Source organism: Neoarius graeffei, chromosome 1 (assembly GCF_027579695.1).
Source record: "Neoarius graeffei isolate fNeoGra1 chromosome 1, fNeoGra1.pri, whole genome shotgun sequence".
Classification (NCBI taxonomy): Eukaryota; Metazoa; Chordata; class Actinopteri; order Siluriformes; family Ariidae; genus Neoarius; species Neoarius graeffei.
In genome coordinates this window covers 5,658,226-5,674,574 of record NC_083569.1, presented here as the reverse complement: position 1 = coordinate 5,674,574, position 16,349 = coordinate 5,658,226, and the positions used below count along the sequence as shown (strand labels likewise).

The 16,349-nt window shown below is 42.5% G+C and overlaps 1 protein-coding gene across 3 annotated transcripts in view; it reads left to right on the top strand.

Annotated features, from left to right (window-relative positions):
* Positions 1-16,349, top strand: part of scp2a (sterol carrier protein 2a) — a 128,643-nt gene that overhangs the window by 26,051 nt on the left and 86,243 nt on the right. Inside the window, exons 12-16 of one of the 3 annotated variants that reach the window (XM_060928670.1) lie at positions 11-164; positions 5,340-5,436; positions 5,522-5,651; positions 13,130-13,209; positions 13,894-14,406. In XM_060928670.1, coding sequence (XP_060784653.1) covers positions 11-164; positions 5,340-5,436; positions 5,522-5,651; positions 13,130-13,209; positions 13,894-13,989 — 557 coding nt within the window. In that variant the 3' untranslated portion in view covers positions 13,990-14,406. Of the gene's footprint in view, positions 1-10; positions 165-5,339; positions 5,437-5,521; positions 5,652-13,129; positions 13,210-13,852; positions 14,407-16,349 lie in introns of those variants that run through there. The other 2 variants (XM_060928678.1, XM_060928684.1) reach the window with 2 other exon arrangements.

The following is a 16,349-nucleotide window of genomic DNA, read 5'->3' as shown; positions in this document are numbered from 1 at the left end:
ATTTGCTCAGGTCTGGCTCAGTGTGCAGAGCTGTGCTGGCAGTTAAGAGGCGAGGCGGGGAAGAGGCAGGTCCCGGGGGCAAAGGTTGCCCTGCAGCACAACATCGGCATCGGTGGAGCCGTAGTGGTCACGTTGTACAGGATGGGATTCCCTCAAGAAGCAAGGTGAGAGATCTCACACACTCACTACGAGTTGATTAGTTTTACAACGTGGAACTGAAATAAATAAATAATTATGCAGTCATGTGAAAAAGAAAGTACACCCTCTTTCAAGTCTAGGTTTTAAGTCTCGGGACGTAATTTAAAAAAAAAAAAAAATCATCTGGTCCTTACCAGGTCTTAAAATCAGGCAAATACAATCTCAGCTGGCCAATGACACATGACCTATTCACCCTGTCGTTATTTATTTAACACGCCAAAAACGCAGTAGCAGTGTGTAGAAAATCAAGTACACCCTTCCTGCTTCCGTAGAAATTATGAAGGCAATTAGCAGCCAGATGTTGCTGATCAAATGAATTTGATTTAATTGATCATCATCAAGTGTGGCCACGTCTTAAAAAGCAGAAGTTTGGGTAGTTTGCTGGTCTGGAGCACTCGGGTATGTGCGAACACAATGCCAAGGAGGAAAGACGTCAGCAATGATCTTAGAGAAGCAATTGTTGCTCCACATCAGTCTTAGACTGGTACCAAAATTCAAAAAAGTGCTTATTTAAGGAGTTAAAGGCATTTTTGAGACAAAGTCGGCAAACTGTCTTATTTTGTCAATTTGGGTGTGCCGAATTCAAATCTGCAATATGCCGAGCTCTATCTGACCTCTGTTGACCTCTAGAGGTCATTGAACTTTGGGCCTGTAAACGTCTCAGCTGAACCCAGTTTCTCAGCTTTCTAATGAATGAAATGTACTAAAATGATTAATGAAGTTAGCAAATGGCCTTGTTTGTTAAATGTTTGGGTGCCGAATTCATTTTTCATTTGTAAAACGACATATGACCTCTGATAACCTCAAGGTCATTAAACTTGGCCTATGGAGCACTTGCATGTGACGTCACAGCCGATCCAGATTGTGACAGACGCCATCGTGTCGGTCAAACGCCATATTCCGCCTTCTACTTCTACTTCTGGTTCTACTTCTGCTTTTACTTCTACCTTTTCTTCTGGAAAACCCTACTATATACAATTAACGGCTGCGGCTACAAGCGCTCCCTACCTGTGCACGTTTATGTTTTTTGTGTGTATTTTTGCGTGTTGTTCGTCTGTACCGGACTTCAATATCCACTACAACCGTATGGACTTACTGGACATTGGTTTCCAGCAGAAAATGACGGTTTGTAGCGATTTCCATCGCATGCACAACATTCCGGACGAGAAAAAAAAAACATTCCGGACGAGACAGCGAGACCAGCGGGGTCTCCGTGGATTGTTATTGGAAGCAAAGCGAAGGAGGCGGCGCCGGGAGCAGAAGCAAAAGCGAGGCTACAGGCAGAGCCGGCCTGTTGACTAAGCTCAGAAAACAGCTACTCAAACCTCCACTGCCAAGCCTCTACCTCTCCAACGCCAGATCCATGTAAACAAGACGGACGATTTGGAATTACCTTATTCTATTCTATAATCGGCTGGTCAGTGCTATACTCAATACTTAAGTGACTTACCCATCCAATGAGGATCATTTTCTTGTTTACAAGATGCCACATCTGAGTCGCTGACAAATCCTGAATTTCTGTAAAGATAACTGTCCAGAGATTTATAAGCACGCAGTGCTTCACCACTGAACAGCGAGGGAAAGTTAATGAGGTAATCATACATTCCGCTGGCAGTTCAAAATCCGGTCGTGAAAACTCCGTCCGGAAAGCCATAAGGGTCATAAATCTGTAGATCGTTTATTTTAGACATATATCTAGTTATCTGTTCATTAGAAAAATGAGCCGTGTAGTCCGTCGGTTGAAATTGATCCATTCTGTACACGAGTGCAGCAGTATTCAGCGGTGTTTTTTGACCGACAAGATGGGGGTTGTGTACTTTCCGGTCACGTGACTGCAAGATCTTTATAGGCCTATGCATTTAACGGCATTTTTAAACTGACTTTACTCCCCCAAAAAGAATATGAACAGACAAAAAAACAAATAGAAAGGAACAAATACAACATTAAATGCCAGTCCATGTACATGTGACTTACTTTTCACAATGAGAATGCCTCGGCGATCACCTTACATAACATTGCATTACATTTAGCGGTTATTGTTTATACAAAGCTACTGAAAAAAGGACAGATTCAGCAGCATACAAAATGTGGGGGCGTACAGGGTATACAGGTTAATCAGGGTTAGTATATATGAGTTTTTTTCTTTGTTGTTTGTTTTTTGTAAAGGCTTTACCCCGTTTAAAACAAAACACAAACAACAAAGAAGAAACCTCTCGTATATACTAACCCTGATTAACCTGTATACCCTGTACGCCCCCACATTTTGTATGCTGCTGAATCTGTCCTTTTTTCAGTAGCTTTGTATAAACAATAACCGCTAAATGTAATGCAATGTTATGTAAGGTGATCGCCGAGGCATTCTCATTGTGAAAAGTAAGTCACATGTACATGGACTGGCATTTAATGTTGTATTTGTTCCTTTCTATTTGTTTTTTGTCTGTTCATATTCTTCTGGGGGAGTAAAGTCAGTTTAAAAATGCCGTGAAATGCATAGGCCTATAGGCCAAGTTTAATGACCTTGAGGTTATCAGAGGTCATATGTCGTTTTACAAATGAAAAATGAATTCAGCACCCAAACATTTAACAAACGAGGCCATTTGCTAACTTCATTAATCATTTTAGTACATTTCATTCCTTAGAAAGCTGAGAAACTGGGTTCAGCTGAGACGTTTACAGGCCCAATGACCTCTAGAGGTCAACAGAGGTCAGATAGAGCTCGGCATATTGCAGATTTGAATTCGGCACACCCAAATTGACAAAATAAGTCTGTTTGCCGACTTTGTCTCAAAAATGCCTTTGGGTGTCACAATTCTGGATTTTGGTACCAGTCTATCTGGGAAGGGTTAGAAGGCCGTCTTCAAACAATTTGAAATCCATCGTTCTGCTGTGAGAGGGATTATTCAGACGTGGAAAACATTTCAAGACAGTCGCCAGTCTTCCCAGGAGTGGACGTCCTCGCAAATTTACCCAGTGCTCAGAGAAATTGCAGAAAACCCAAGAACTATATCTCGGCCATGTTAAAGTTCATGACGGTACAATTAGTAAAAGACTGCGCAAGTATGGCTTGTTTGGAAGGGTTGCCAGAAGAAAGCCTCTTCTATCTAAAAAGAGCATGGCTTGGGTGCCTCTGAACAAGCCACAAGCCTTCTGGAACAATCTCCTTTGGACAGACGACACCAAAGTGGAAATGTTTGGCCATAATGCACAGCGCCATGTTGGGCGAAAACCAAACACGGCATATCACAGGCCTAGAAATTCATATTTTTTTCACCAGCCAGCCGGACTCGTGACCTTCCAAAGTAAGTCGCCAAACAGAAAATCAACTCGCCAAAATTTGTTCATGTATGAATTTTACTTCCGTCAAAAATAACGCAAAAGAGAGTAGTTACCGTTGTTCATGACTAGTGTGCATTTGTTTCAAGACCCGAGTATTTTGATACTGTTGTTAAATACATAACTGAGAACAACACGGAGCACCGTAATATAATATCAACAAATAATAATATATTGGAAAACTTGGCGTATGAGTGTTGAAAATAGCACCCAAAATATGTCCAACATGCTTTCTGTATTTAACCGTTTGAGAGAGAAAGCATTAGGAGCTTCATATTGACTAGGAATCAACTTGAAAAAAATTAATTATTCCATAAAAATCGTATCGCAGCCGAGGCCTACCCTGCTCCCACGTTTGCTTATAAGTCCTTTGTCGTTTCTCCTTCTCGTACGCTTTATCGGCGGCCTTTTTCTCCTTTTCAGACCGAGGTCGCTTTGTCCCCGTCTCTGCCGGTTTCTGTACACCTTTCAGAAAATTCCACGTCGCAACGTAGCTTTGGCAGATGTAGATGTAAACAACAACAAAAACACGTGTTTTAAATGGGCGATAATGTTGAATTTATTGACATCTGTTGAATTTGATAACGTGATTACCGCGATATTCAACGAGATGCGCAGTAGTGAAAAAACTGACAGCCTGACTCGTACACGATATGATTAGGAATTCTTCGGTATTTTCCGTCCTGCCGATAAACACATCGATGAACACACACACGGCACGCGCTTAATATGTGGCGGCTTTAGTTGATGGTGTGTCTGAATCTTCGCTTCATATATATTTTTTATTTTCAACTAGGGGGCGGCACGGTGGTGTAGTAGTTAGCGCTGTCGCCTCACAGCAAGAAGGTCCGGGTTCGAGCCCCGTGGCCGGCGAGGGCCTTTCTGTGCGGAGTTTGCATGTTCTCCCCGTGTCCGCGTGGGTTTCCTCCGGGTGCTCCGGTTTCCCCCACAGTCCAAAGACATGCAGGTTAGGTTAACTGGTGACTCTAAATTGACCGTAGGTGTGAATGCGAATGGTTGTCTGTGTCTATGTGTCAGCCCTGTGATGACCTGGCGACTTGTCCAGGGTGTACCCTGCCTTTCGCCCGTAGTCAGCTGGGATAGGCTCCAGCTTGCCTGCGACCCTGTAGAAGGATAAAGCGGCTAGAGATAATGAGATGAGATGACAAATTAAGTCGCCTCGGGCGGCCGGACCACTGCGAATTTCGAGCCGTGTATCAGTACAAGCATGGTGGTGGACAGGTGATGATTTGGGCTTGTTTTGCAGCCACAGGGCCTGGGCACCTTGCAGTCATTGAGTCAACCATGAACTCCTCTGTATAACAAAGTATTCTAGAGGCAAACATGAGGCCATCTGTCCAACAGCTAAAGCTTGGCTGCAATCAGGTCACGCAACAGGGCAATGATCCTAAGCACACCAGCGAATCTACAGCAGAATGGCTGAAAAAGAAAAAAATCCAAGTGTTGGAATTGCCAAGTCAAAGTCCAGACCTCAACCCAGTTGAAACCTTAAGAGCGCTGCACACAAACAAATGCCCTCAAACACGAACGAACTGAAGCAACGTTGTAAAGAAGAGCGGGCCAGAATTCCTCCACAGCGATGTGAGAGACTCTCTTTAACGTTATGTCTTGATTGGTAAAACTATGCAAGTGGAAGGGGGTGTACTTTCTTTTTCACACGACTGCGTGTGCTGTCAGAAATCGGTGAAATAGATTGGCTCCTCAGTTATTACGTTCAACGCTGCACCTCCAGGACTTTATTCGTAAACCCGAGTTTACACTCTGGACCGTTTGTTTCTCCCTTTTAGGTCTCGGATCACTGCAGTTCCCACCGGCGCCGTCACCGGATTGGAGGGCTTCAAATCTCATGCACTTTTTAAAGAAATCGAGAAGAGGCTGCAGGAGGTAGGAATGAGACAGCCGGCTCGTCTATGCTCACGTGTTGGGGGTTTTACATTTTACAGCTGATTTTTGTGTGCATTCCTCGCAGGAAGGAGAAGCATACGTAAAAAAAATCGGTGGCATTTTTGCTTTTAAAGTGAAGGACGGCCCAGATGGCAAAGAAGCTCTGTGGGTCGTGGACGTGAAAAATGGGAAAGGCTCGGTGAACAACGACGCAGGTCTGTGCCTTTTTTTTTTCCCCTTACCCCCTCCTCTTCTGAGTACAGGGATCTTCGTGCAAGTGGATGGTATGAGAAAGCAAACGTGTTTTGGCTCTCATTTTTGAGGACATCAGGAATCAGAGCTTGATTTTTTTTTTTTTTCCCCCACGCAGAAAGAGACGATCTCTGGCAACAGATTAAACCATAATTGGCTGTTTTACCATTTATTTAAAATAGCAAATTTTCTATGTAACGTGACCCTCCTGAATTATTTTATGAATTTTAAATGAAGCCCAGTCGTGGGGGGAAAAAGTTGCAGAGGATTTTAATTGATTTTTCTGCCTTCGTTGTGTAGGTGTAATTAATGATTTTGTGTATTTAGGATTGGATAAGTGATCAATCTTTAATAATTACATGAAATCAGTTTCATTAAATTTGAAGGTTAATAATTAAAATGAATCAATCCTATTGAATCGTTTAATTTGACTCATTTGAATTGAATCATACCATAGAATCAGTCTCATTTGAATCGTTTGAAGTGAATCACTCAGGTGAATCATTTAGTGAATCGTTCAATGAATCATTTAGTGACTCATACCATTGATCCTGGATAAATTACCAAACAGCTAAATTATGGTATATCATTATTGATCACTTACCATATTACATAAATTGTCTACACCTTTCCTTGAATTCTTTGCGATTGGGCAACTTCAAAGTATCGAAACAGCAGATGAATACACACAGCTTTGATAATAAATGAATTTATTATACAAAGATCAAAAATGGATAATCAGTTGGAATATATACAGTGAGGGGTGTGTGTGTGTGTGTGTGTGTATGAAAGAGAGGGAGAGAGAGAGAGACACCTTGGGTCTCTCTTGAGAGGGTTGGCTCTTGTGGCTAACTCCACGTGTTTGTGGGGGAGGAGTTAAGGCCCAAGGAATGTTGTCCATGCAAGGACGAGCCAGGGTGTGTGGAATGTTATCTGCAATCTTGGAGGAGGTGAATCCTCATGGTTTAGTGAGCACTTGTTTTCTAAGTAACAAAGGAATTCCACACTCATAACATTATCAAACTCACTGAAATCTTAATAAGGTCAAAATGTATGTTAAGGAGATTAAGGATATTAGTAAAAGAATAAGAGAGAGAGAGAGACATGCACACACTTATGGATTAACCAATTTTAAATCAACAAACAAATGATAGAGAACCAAAATTCAGTGTATACACTTCATTTAACTTCATTTAACTTCACATTAAGTGAATACTAATTCCTAAGACTTAAATTTCTGCCCAATGCCTGTTCTTACTGCAAAAAGTCTCGTCTTCTGTAGAAATGGCAGGCTGGAGAAGTTTGCGCTTCGGTGAGAGAGAGAGGTTGCTCTGAAGTTTTCTTTGAAGATCTTCGTAGCTCGTGAGAAGAAAGTTCTGATCAGACAGGGTTGGGACGGTCCAGCCGCTCCCAACACCGATGAAACTGCCTATTTGGTTGCAGTCTAGTACGTACTGAAAGAATAACTGAAAAAAAAAACGGTTTATAACTCACTTGAGTTAAAGCGCGCGTGCTTCCAGAGTCCACTGTGATCAAGGGTGGACAGAAGGAGGGAAACGTTCTAAAACGTGTTTCTTGTAAGAAAGAGTCGTGGTTTCAGACGGTCCGATGGTGAGCGTCCCTCTATGGTCTGTTCTCCGCTGAGTTCAGACACCAGAGACACAAAATGGTGTATTCCAAGCACTTTTGAATCTCATGGAGGTGATGTAAGTGATCCCGTCCAGGCGTGACGTAGTCAACGTGGAAGTGGGCTGGGAGTTGTAGTTCTTAGACACAAGATGGCGCATGGTACCTACAGTTGTAATGATTTAACGAAGGTATTGTGATTAAATTTTTGTCACAGGGCACTGATTTTCTTTTGAATTTTTTTTTTTTTCCGTGAATTAAAAACTCGAAGCAGTTATTCTGATGCTCAGATTTGGTGCAAAATCCAAATATTGTAGAATTTTGAATGTTTTATACAATTATTTATAATTTCCCTTTCTTTTCTGTGCTTGACTTTTTTCGCCCAAGGCGACTTAATTTGTCATTTGGCGGGTAATTCCTGTCACTAGGGAGCCCGGTTGGCTAGTTGAAAATAAAAAATATACAGTATATGAAGCGAAGATTCAGACTAGGGCTGTGCGATATATCGAATATACTCGATATATCTCCGAAAATTCTGTGTGAGATGCATATAATTATTATATCGTAACTATCGAGTATTTTATGGTCATCTGCCGACTTGCGTTTGTTTCATGTTTGTTGCGTTTGTTTAAAACCTTTTCCGGTGGTTTTCTCCCTGTCCCTCAGGCAATAACGTGAGAGGCTGCCTAAGGGCAAAAAAAGCAATAACGTCACGCACTCGCCAACCAAGCCCGGGCGACATCTTGGTGCTGAAAGGAATGTGTTGCCAGATTGGGCGGTTTTAAGTGCATTTTTGCAGGTTTTGAACATATTTTGGGCTGGAAAACGTCAGCAGTATCTGGCAACACAGCTCAGTTCGTGCAATCGCTGGTGCTGCATAGGCTACCGTGTAAGCTCTGTCAATTTCAGCGACAAATTAAAAATGGAAGCCGACGAATTGGTTCCTAAAAGGACTAGTAAGGGGTCAGACTGTGGCGAAATACATTCTGCCCCGCAGACATAACGTTTTCCCCCGTGACTGTCACCTTCAAAAGCACACTAAAACGACACAGCACTCACCTCATTTGCATAACGCGCAACACTTGCGAACACTGATTGGGGGAGTGGCCATGCGTGATTGACGAAGCGCTTGTTTTAAATGTCACTATGCTGCATCCGTAGCTAGGGGAGGAAGTGTAGAGCAGCAGAGCAGTGCAGAGCTCCGTTTGGTTCTTGTGCGAGCAAAGCGTGAAGGTGCGATTCTGGAGTAGAAGCTAAACCAAGTGGAAGACTTGTACGTTGTTACCGATGACGGAATTTGCGGCGGAGATTTGCAAGCCGACCCAAGCAAGATTTCCGTGACGGAGGAACATCGCAAGCCATAGGTGAGAGGAGCAAATAGCTACTTCAAGCCCAATGCGGGAAGCGGATGGCTAAGGACTGTTGAAGCTTCGGATCCAGGACGGTCCAGTTTACCAGGGATGAGAATTTTCCGCCGATTTCCGACTTTTTCAGACCAAAATGATTGTTTTTGAGATCAATGTAAATCCGTTGAGAAATTTTTTTTTTTTTTTGGGGGGATGATGATTAACGATCTGTGGTCACCTTATAACGCAGACATCCCAAGTCTCCCGGAAGTTCCGGGAGTCTCCTGCATATTGATAGAAGCGAGCAAGAGCGTGCGCGCGCAACATTAAGGTCTGCATCACGCATCTTAGAATGTGCGCGCGCGAGGGGGTGCGCGAGGGAGACTGTGTGCAGTGTTGCCAGATACTGCTGACGTTTTCCAGCCCAAAATATGTTCAAAACCCGTCAAAATGCACTTAAAACCACCCATTCTGGCAACACTGCCTGTGTGCCTGTTCATGTAGCGCATGCCAGACAAAGAGCATCTTGATTGGGTTACTCAGCAAAATAAGCCAATCAGCTTTCAGTGTGGGCGGGCTTTTATCTCTTTTCTCAAGGACCAGAGTTTTCAGTTGTATTGAGTCAGTGCAGCCTACAGGATCGGCATGGCAGAGAGAGAGCGCGCGCCCCAAAAAATATATATCAATTACATGTCATATATAAGTGTGTATCTTTTATAAATGGGGTTAGCTTATCTAATGTAGCATGTTGGGGAGAATCAGAGTATCATATCTATATTTCTGATGAAATTTTAAGCATGATACCGTGTATAACTCTCCTACTTATTGCTCATTTCATAGGGGGACGGAATTGCTGGCATGTGCCGCGCGGGAGCGTCTGCCCAAATTTTTTAGGCCGAGATGAACTTATAGTTTTTGATTAAAAAAAAAAATTCCAATATGTAATGCCCATTGTACATGCCTGTTCTTTAATTCAAAATCACCATCTCGATCTTCAGATTGACCGTATGGTATCTGTATTACATTACACAACATCCTGTCCAGATAAAACCTCGTTAGTCCACACAACAGTCGAAAGGGAAGTGATGAGTGATGTTGAATGTTGCCTGCTTAATATGCAGGACCTCCTGCTACCATGATAACATCAGAAGAAAGCTTCAGAGAATTATATGATAGAACTTTTTTCTGGTTTGCACTTCATTGTAAAGGATTAGAGTATTCAAAGACATGAATAGCAAAAATGCAGAAATATAATACTGTAGAGCTCGTTTATATTAAAAGGTGCATTGATTTTTTTGAAATCATCAAATGTGAATTGATTAAAAACAAGTCTCTTGTACCATATGAATCATTTTCACCTGGGAGTCCACCAAGAAGGGGAATTTATTTCCAAATAAATTTCAACTTTTTGCTGATAAAATTAATGGTTTTGGGGTTAAAAAAAAAAAAGCCAAAAATCATTAGCCCGCCCCGGTTTTTTCAGACTTTTAAAATAATTTTCATTCTCATCCCTGATTTATGGGTCTATTGTTCCAAAACCTAAAAGGTTGCACTGAACATGCTGAAAAAGTCAAACAAGGTTGGATATGATATTTAAGAAAGAACACTTGTCATGATACAAAAGTTTCAGTTGATGGCATGTTGAATTGGGATATCAACTTCGAGAAAAATACATATATTTCATTGCTAAAATTAATGGGTTTTGGGTGTTTAAATCGCCAAAATCCATCAGCTTCGCCCCCTGGTCCCTCACCGAGACGTTGCCCCTGGACCCCACTGGGGACCTGCGGCCCCCCCCCCCCCCGCTACTTTTCAGATTTTTTTCTCAACATGCACTCTCATCCCTGGTTTACACAGCCAGCTCCAGAACTGTGAGTTAAAGCATTTATCCACACGCCCCTTGCTGCTCGTTTACCAAGCGCTACTGGAACTACAAACTCTCTCTCCCTCCACACACGCTAACATTCACAAACATACAAGCCAACACACCCACACACAAGAGCACTGGGTTTACACGACATTTTTTTTTCATGTCCTTTTCGCTGTATTGGGAGCATAAGAACATTATGGAGTTGTATTGATGCCATTATTTTTTTTTTTTGTGAATAAGTAGAGTATGCACATTTAAAACCTACTTTTGTTCTTGTTTATTATTGCTGGCGGTGGTTACTTTTAAGTGGCAGGATTTTGGGCCTGCCTGGCACCCGAACTAAAATTTATACTTGAACCTTGGGTAACACCGTTACAAGACATCTGGCATTTTTTTGGATATCGCGAGGAGGACGTGGAACAGCAAATGCCAATTTGTAAAGTGTGCAAAAAAAAAAAAAAACTATCAAAATACTCAGGTCTTGAAATAAATGCACATTAGTCATGAACAATGGTAACTACTCTCTTTTTGTGTTATTTTTGACAGAAGTAAAATTCATACATGAACAAATTTTGGCGAGTTAATTTTCTGTTTGGCGAGTTACTTTGGAAGGGAACTAGTCCGGCTGGCTGGTGAAAAAAAAAAAAAAAAAAGAATTTCGAGCCCTGATATATAGACCCTTCCCGCATGACGTCACCGCGTCGCGAGATTTCGGTAGTCACCATATTCGAAGACCAAGTACACATCTATGCAAGTACATACATACATAAAACAAACTACACCTGAAATGTAGCCAGGGCCGGTTCTGCCCTAATCTGGACCCGGGTGCAACATCGCGCAACACCCCCCCCCCCCCCACCCCCCAAAAAAAACAAACACCAGTCTAAATCAGGGCAACCAGTGTTCGAACTACGGGGGTACTCGGGGGATCCGAGATCCCCTGAAACAGACATGAGATCCCTTGAAAACATGATTTGGGAAATGTTGGGGGGTCTCTAAAATATTGGCAAAATGATGTTTATTGACATAGCAATAAGAAGCATTTGCATATCCGAAGTGTTGTGTTTACATCAAAGATAAAATAAACCGATATGACAACGACTGCTGCTGCCAGGTTGGTTGTTGAGTAGCCTGACTGTTTTTTTTTTTCTCGCGTGTGGTATCATTGTTGACGCGAGGTTGTTTTTTGAACATGCCAATGCGGACACGATTTCCCCTGATGAGTTATGACTTCAGACGCGATGCGTGTGTGGAGTCCGCGTGATATGTGCGTAAGATAGGCTTCTCATGTGTTTGGAGATCCGCGCTCCGAGACAAGCGCAAGCACCCCCCAGGGAAAAAAAGGGCCCCCCTGAAAATATCGGCATAGTTCGAACACTGAGGACAACCATCACATAACTATAAACATTTTATATCAACTATTTTAACTAAATGGGCTATAATAAATAAGCCTGCAGGCAGCCACGGCGGGCTGCCTCAGAAAAGTAACCATTTGTCCTACCTTAACTTGTTTTGCTTTTTCTGCCTCCTTTTTTGTATTTTCGACCCTGCGTTTATTTTCTTTCCTTTTCTGAAAACCCGATTTGGTCTTCCAATATGGCGCAGGGTTTGTTTACTTCCAGTTTCCGGTGACGTCAGTGGGAAGGGTCTATATGTTGTTTACCAGCTGGGAGGTCCGTATGGTGAAATACCGTGACCGAGGTCTTGAAAGTACTGAGCGAGGCCCTCTGGGCCGAGGTCACGGTATTTCACCATACGGACCGACCTTAAGCTGGTAAATAATAATATTTATTTTTTTCTTTACCAAATTCTAACAGAAAACGAGAGCGCCCGAAAGGGAAAACCGAGCCGAGCCGCCATTTTGAATCCTCATTCACGGCTGTAATGCAAATGGCTTCCTCCTCGGTATACAAGTGCACTTCCATGGCAGGAAAAAAAACTACATTTTGCCGCCTATGTAGTCCCCTATTTATACAAATAGGAGTCATTCAGGATTCAGCCATGTTTTTGCTCGGCGTTAGCAACAGTTACAGGTTTTTAGCTTTCTCCTGAAATGTTTTCTTTTATTTCTTCTTCCTCGGGGTAGTAAAACTCGCTTTCGCTGTGAACACTGTCGTTATCGCTATTAATGCTATTATACTGAGAAATGCTGGCAAAAATTTATAAGATTTTTGATAATCTTATAAATAAACCTTATAAAAAAAAGATAAATGTTGACGACAAATTCTACTAAGTTTTGTTGTTGTTGTGAACGATCGAGTCGCCAGAGGTCCGTAACTGGGGTCTGTATCGTAGGATACGGACCCGCTCGCCAGCCAATCAGAGTGCAGGATTTGATGGAAACCGGATCGCGAAAAAAATAAATATAATTATAAGCTCAATTGGCGTATTTATTATATAATACGTATACACCACAAGTCTTTAAAATATCAAGATCTGTTTTCGTCATATCGCCCACCTTGACGACGACTTCTTGCTTTAGTCATTCATTTATGCGTTTTTATTAATTGTGTTTATTTTTTGGATATTTATAAACGTGAGCTGTTTTTTTTTTTTTTTTTTTTTTTTTTTTTTCGTTTGTTTGGTTTTTTTTCCCCAGGGAAAAAATCGGACTGCACAATCTTGATGTCCGACACGGATCTCCTCGATTTGATGACGGGGAAACTGAATCCACAGACCGTAAGTTGCCCCGAATCTCTCAAAGTCTGCATATTTCAAACGTGAATATGTAAATGTTTTTCGTATGAATATTCAATTAAGCAGTTAGTGCAGAAAGTACATAGAACTAGCGTAGTTTGAGAGAAGTTTATATCTCTGCAACCACATACCTGATTCAAAGTACTTCTAATATAATCTTGGAGTTACGCCTGGGAAAACCTTTAGCCACGCCTCCTACCTGCGTCTGGTGCTTTTCTGTGGCACGAATATAACTCCGCATAATAATAATAACGTTGTAAAGAGCCTCACGTTCTACACCTACCAACGATGTGGCAGCAGTGCAGACACAAGTCAAGACTTATGGAGTTCAGGCTGGCGGTGGTGCTGTAACGGGGTGTTTTTTGGTTCTCTTAGTAGCATCATTTGAAAGCCACAGCCTATCTGAGCACAGTTAATCATAATAGGTCATGAAAACACAGTGATCTTGATGCGGACACGCTTTCAGTAAGCCTTATTCGTAAAATATATCCGTAAGTCGCTCCAGTGTACAGCTGAAGAAAATTGTATGTGCTTTATTTTCTCTACCAATAAACCAATGCTTTGCATGCCTCTGTTTCTATCATACAAGATGAATACATTGATATCGTGAGAATTTGATACACAGATGACCTCCAACTCTTTCTCCTGCCTCATTCTCATCCAAAGGCCTTCTTCCAAGGCAAGCTAAAGGTTACTGGGAATATGGGAATGGCGATGAAGCTGCAGAGCCTCCAGCTGACACCAGGGAAAGCCAAACTGTGAAGAATTCGGACTAAACCTCTGAGACGAAGCTGTGGACATGACCTGGGCGTACGAGATTTTATATACGTGTCCATCACAAAATTCAGCACGTGTTATAGCGGGCACGTCAAATTAACACCACAATCTCTTTGAACAATAATAGAATATAGCAATAACGATATGAAAAATGCATTGGAATTCTAAATAAGGGTTCAGGAGCTACAAATGGTTTGGACGATGATCACACATCTCCTTGCCGGTTTATGACATGATGGATTTACGCTTGCACCACATAATGTGCCGAGAATAATCTTCTTTACACTGTTAATTGTATCTGCAGATTAAGAAAAGCTAATTTATTAATAAAGATTTCTTATAACAAAATCATCCTTTTCATGTGAAAGAGACGTGCATAAATATTAAAGGCCATAAATCAAGTGTGCAGATGTCCGCTTAGTCACTCGGCTAGGAAGTTTGGTGTCCAGTGTTTGCTTTGGATGGATTGTTGGGTGGTAATTTTATTTGTCTACCACTCGCTCACTCTGTTAACGCGTTTCCTCCTAACTCGCTGTAAATCAACATGTTTCTTGATGGAATTACAGTACGTTTAATCTCCTTTTGATTATGATCCAAAATCGAAAAGAACACAACTCGGGTGTTAGCATGAAGCGCCTGCCATTTTTAAAAAGCGTATAGTTTGTGGCTCTGCCCAAGATCAGAAATCCTAAGGCAGGCGCACTGACGCTGGAGACTCCTTCCGTAAGTGTCTACTCACAGAAAACTGGTGTCAAAAATTTTACACTGTTTACATGGAAAGTCCATTCATTGAAAAAAAAAAACCCTGCAAGGTATCAAAATGCTTTATTATTGACACATCCATCCTTCCAGTTGAACACTACTACACAAAACTGGGCTTACAAGAAATAAATAAACAAACAAAAAAGAAACCCTCGGGTTACTTAACTATTACAACCCCAATTCCAAAAAAAATTGGGACGCTGTGTAAACGAAAACGGTTTGCAAATCTTGTAAACCCTATATTTCATTGAGAATACTACAAAGTCAACATATCAAATGTTGAAACTGAGAAATTTGATGTCAGCAACACGTTTCCAAAAAAGTTGGGATGGGGGCGTGTTTACCCAAACATTTGGGAACTGAGGAGACCAGCTGCTGTAGTTTTGAAAGAGAAATGTTGTCCCATTCTTGCCTGATATACAATTTCAGCTGCTCAACAGTTCGGGGTCTCCTTTGTCATGTTTTGTGCCACATGTTTGAAATGGGAGACAGGTCTGAACTGCAGGCAGGCCAGTTTAGCACCCGGACTCTTTTGCCGCTTTTCCACTATCAACGCGGCTGAGTTGGGCTGAGCCGTGCCGTGCTGAGTCGAGCTGAGCGGGGCTGTTGGAGTTGCATTTCGACTACAACCGTGCTGGCTGGAAGTGGGTGGACACATTGGGTGGAGTTAGCGAAAGTGGGTGGACGTCAGGGGATGTCGTTAGGCGGCGCAAACAGTGACATCAGTGACCTTTTAAGCGGTAGTCTCACGACCCGGATAGTAAACAATAAACACGGAGGACATGGTGTCGTTAGTGTTGCTGGTCTTGGTGCTGTGGCTTGTTGTCACCGACAACGCCAACAGATACTGGCAAGAGCGTATAGATGAGGCGAGGCGCATAAGGCTTCATAATTCTCATAATTCGTAATTCTTCTTCTTCCGCGTTTGCGGTGTTTACAGATCCCAGCGTGCTCGCGGGGCGTGTGTGGGCATGTGAGGACACTCCTCCTCACCAATCAGTGCACAGGGGAGTGTCTGCTCACGCCCCCAGCCTCACTCAGCTCGGTTTGGCTCGCTTCAGCCCCACTCCAAAACCGTGCGAGTTTTGGGTGCTGAGCAGGGCTGAAGCGAGCTGAGTCGTGCTGCTCTTAGATAGTCGAAACGCAAGCCGTGTCGGGCTGAAGTGAGCTGAAAAAGGGTAGTGGAAAAGGGCCATATGACTACGGAGCCATGCAGTTTTAATATGTGCAGAAAGTGGTTTGGCATTGTCTTGCTGAAAGAAGGAAGGCCTTCCCTGAAAAAGATTTAGTCTGGATGGCAGCATATTGCTCTGAAACGTGTGTGTGTGTGTGTGTGTGTGTATATATATCATTCAGCATTAATGATGCCTTCCCAGATGTACAAGCTACCCGTGTCATGTGCACTAATGCACCCTCATACCATCACAGGTGCTGAATGCTTTTGAACTGTGCGCTGATAACAAGCCGGATGGTCCGTCTCCTCTTTAGCCTGGAGGACGTGGGGTCCATGATTTCTAAAAAGAATTTCTACTTTTGATTCGTCAGACCTCGGGACGGTTTTCCACTTCGCCTCAGTCCATCAT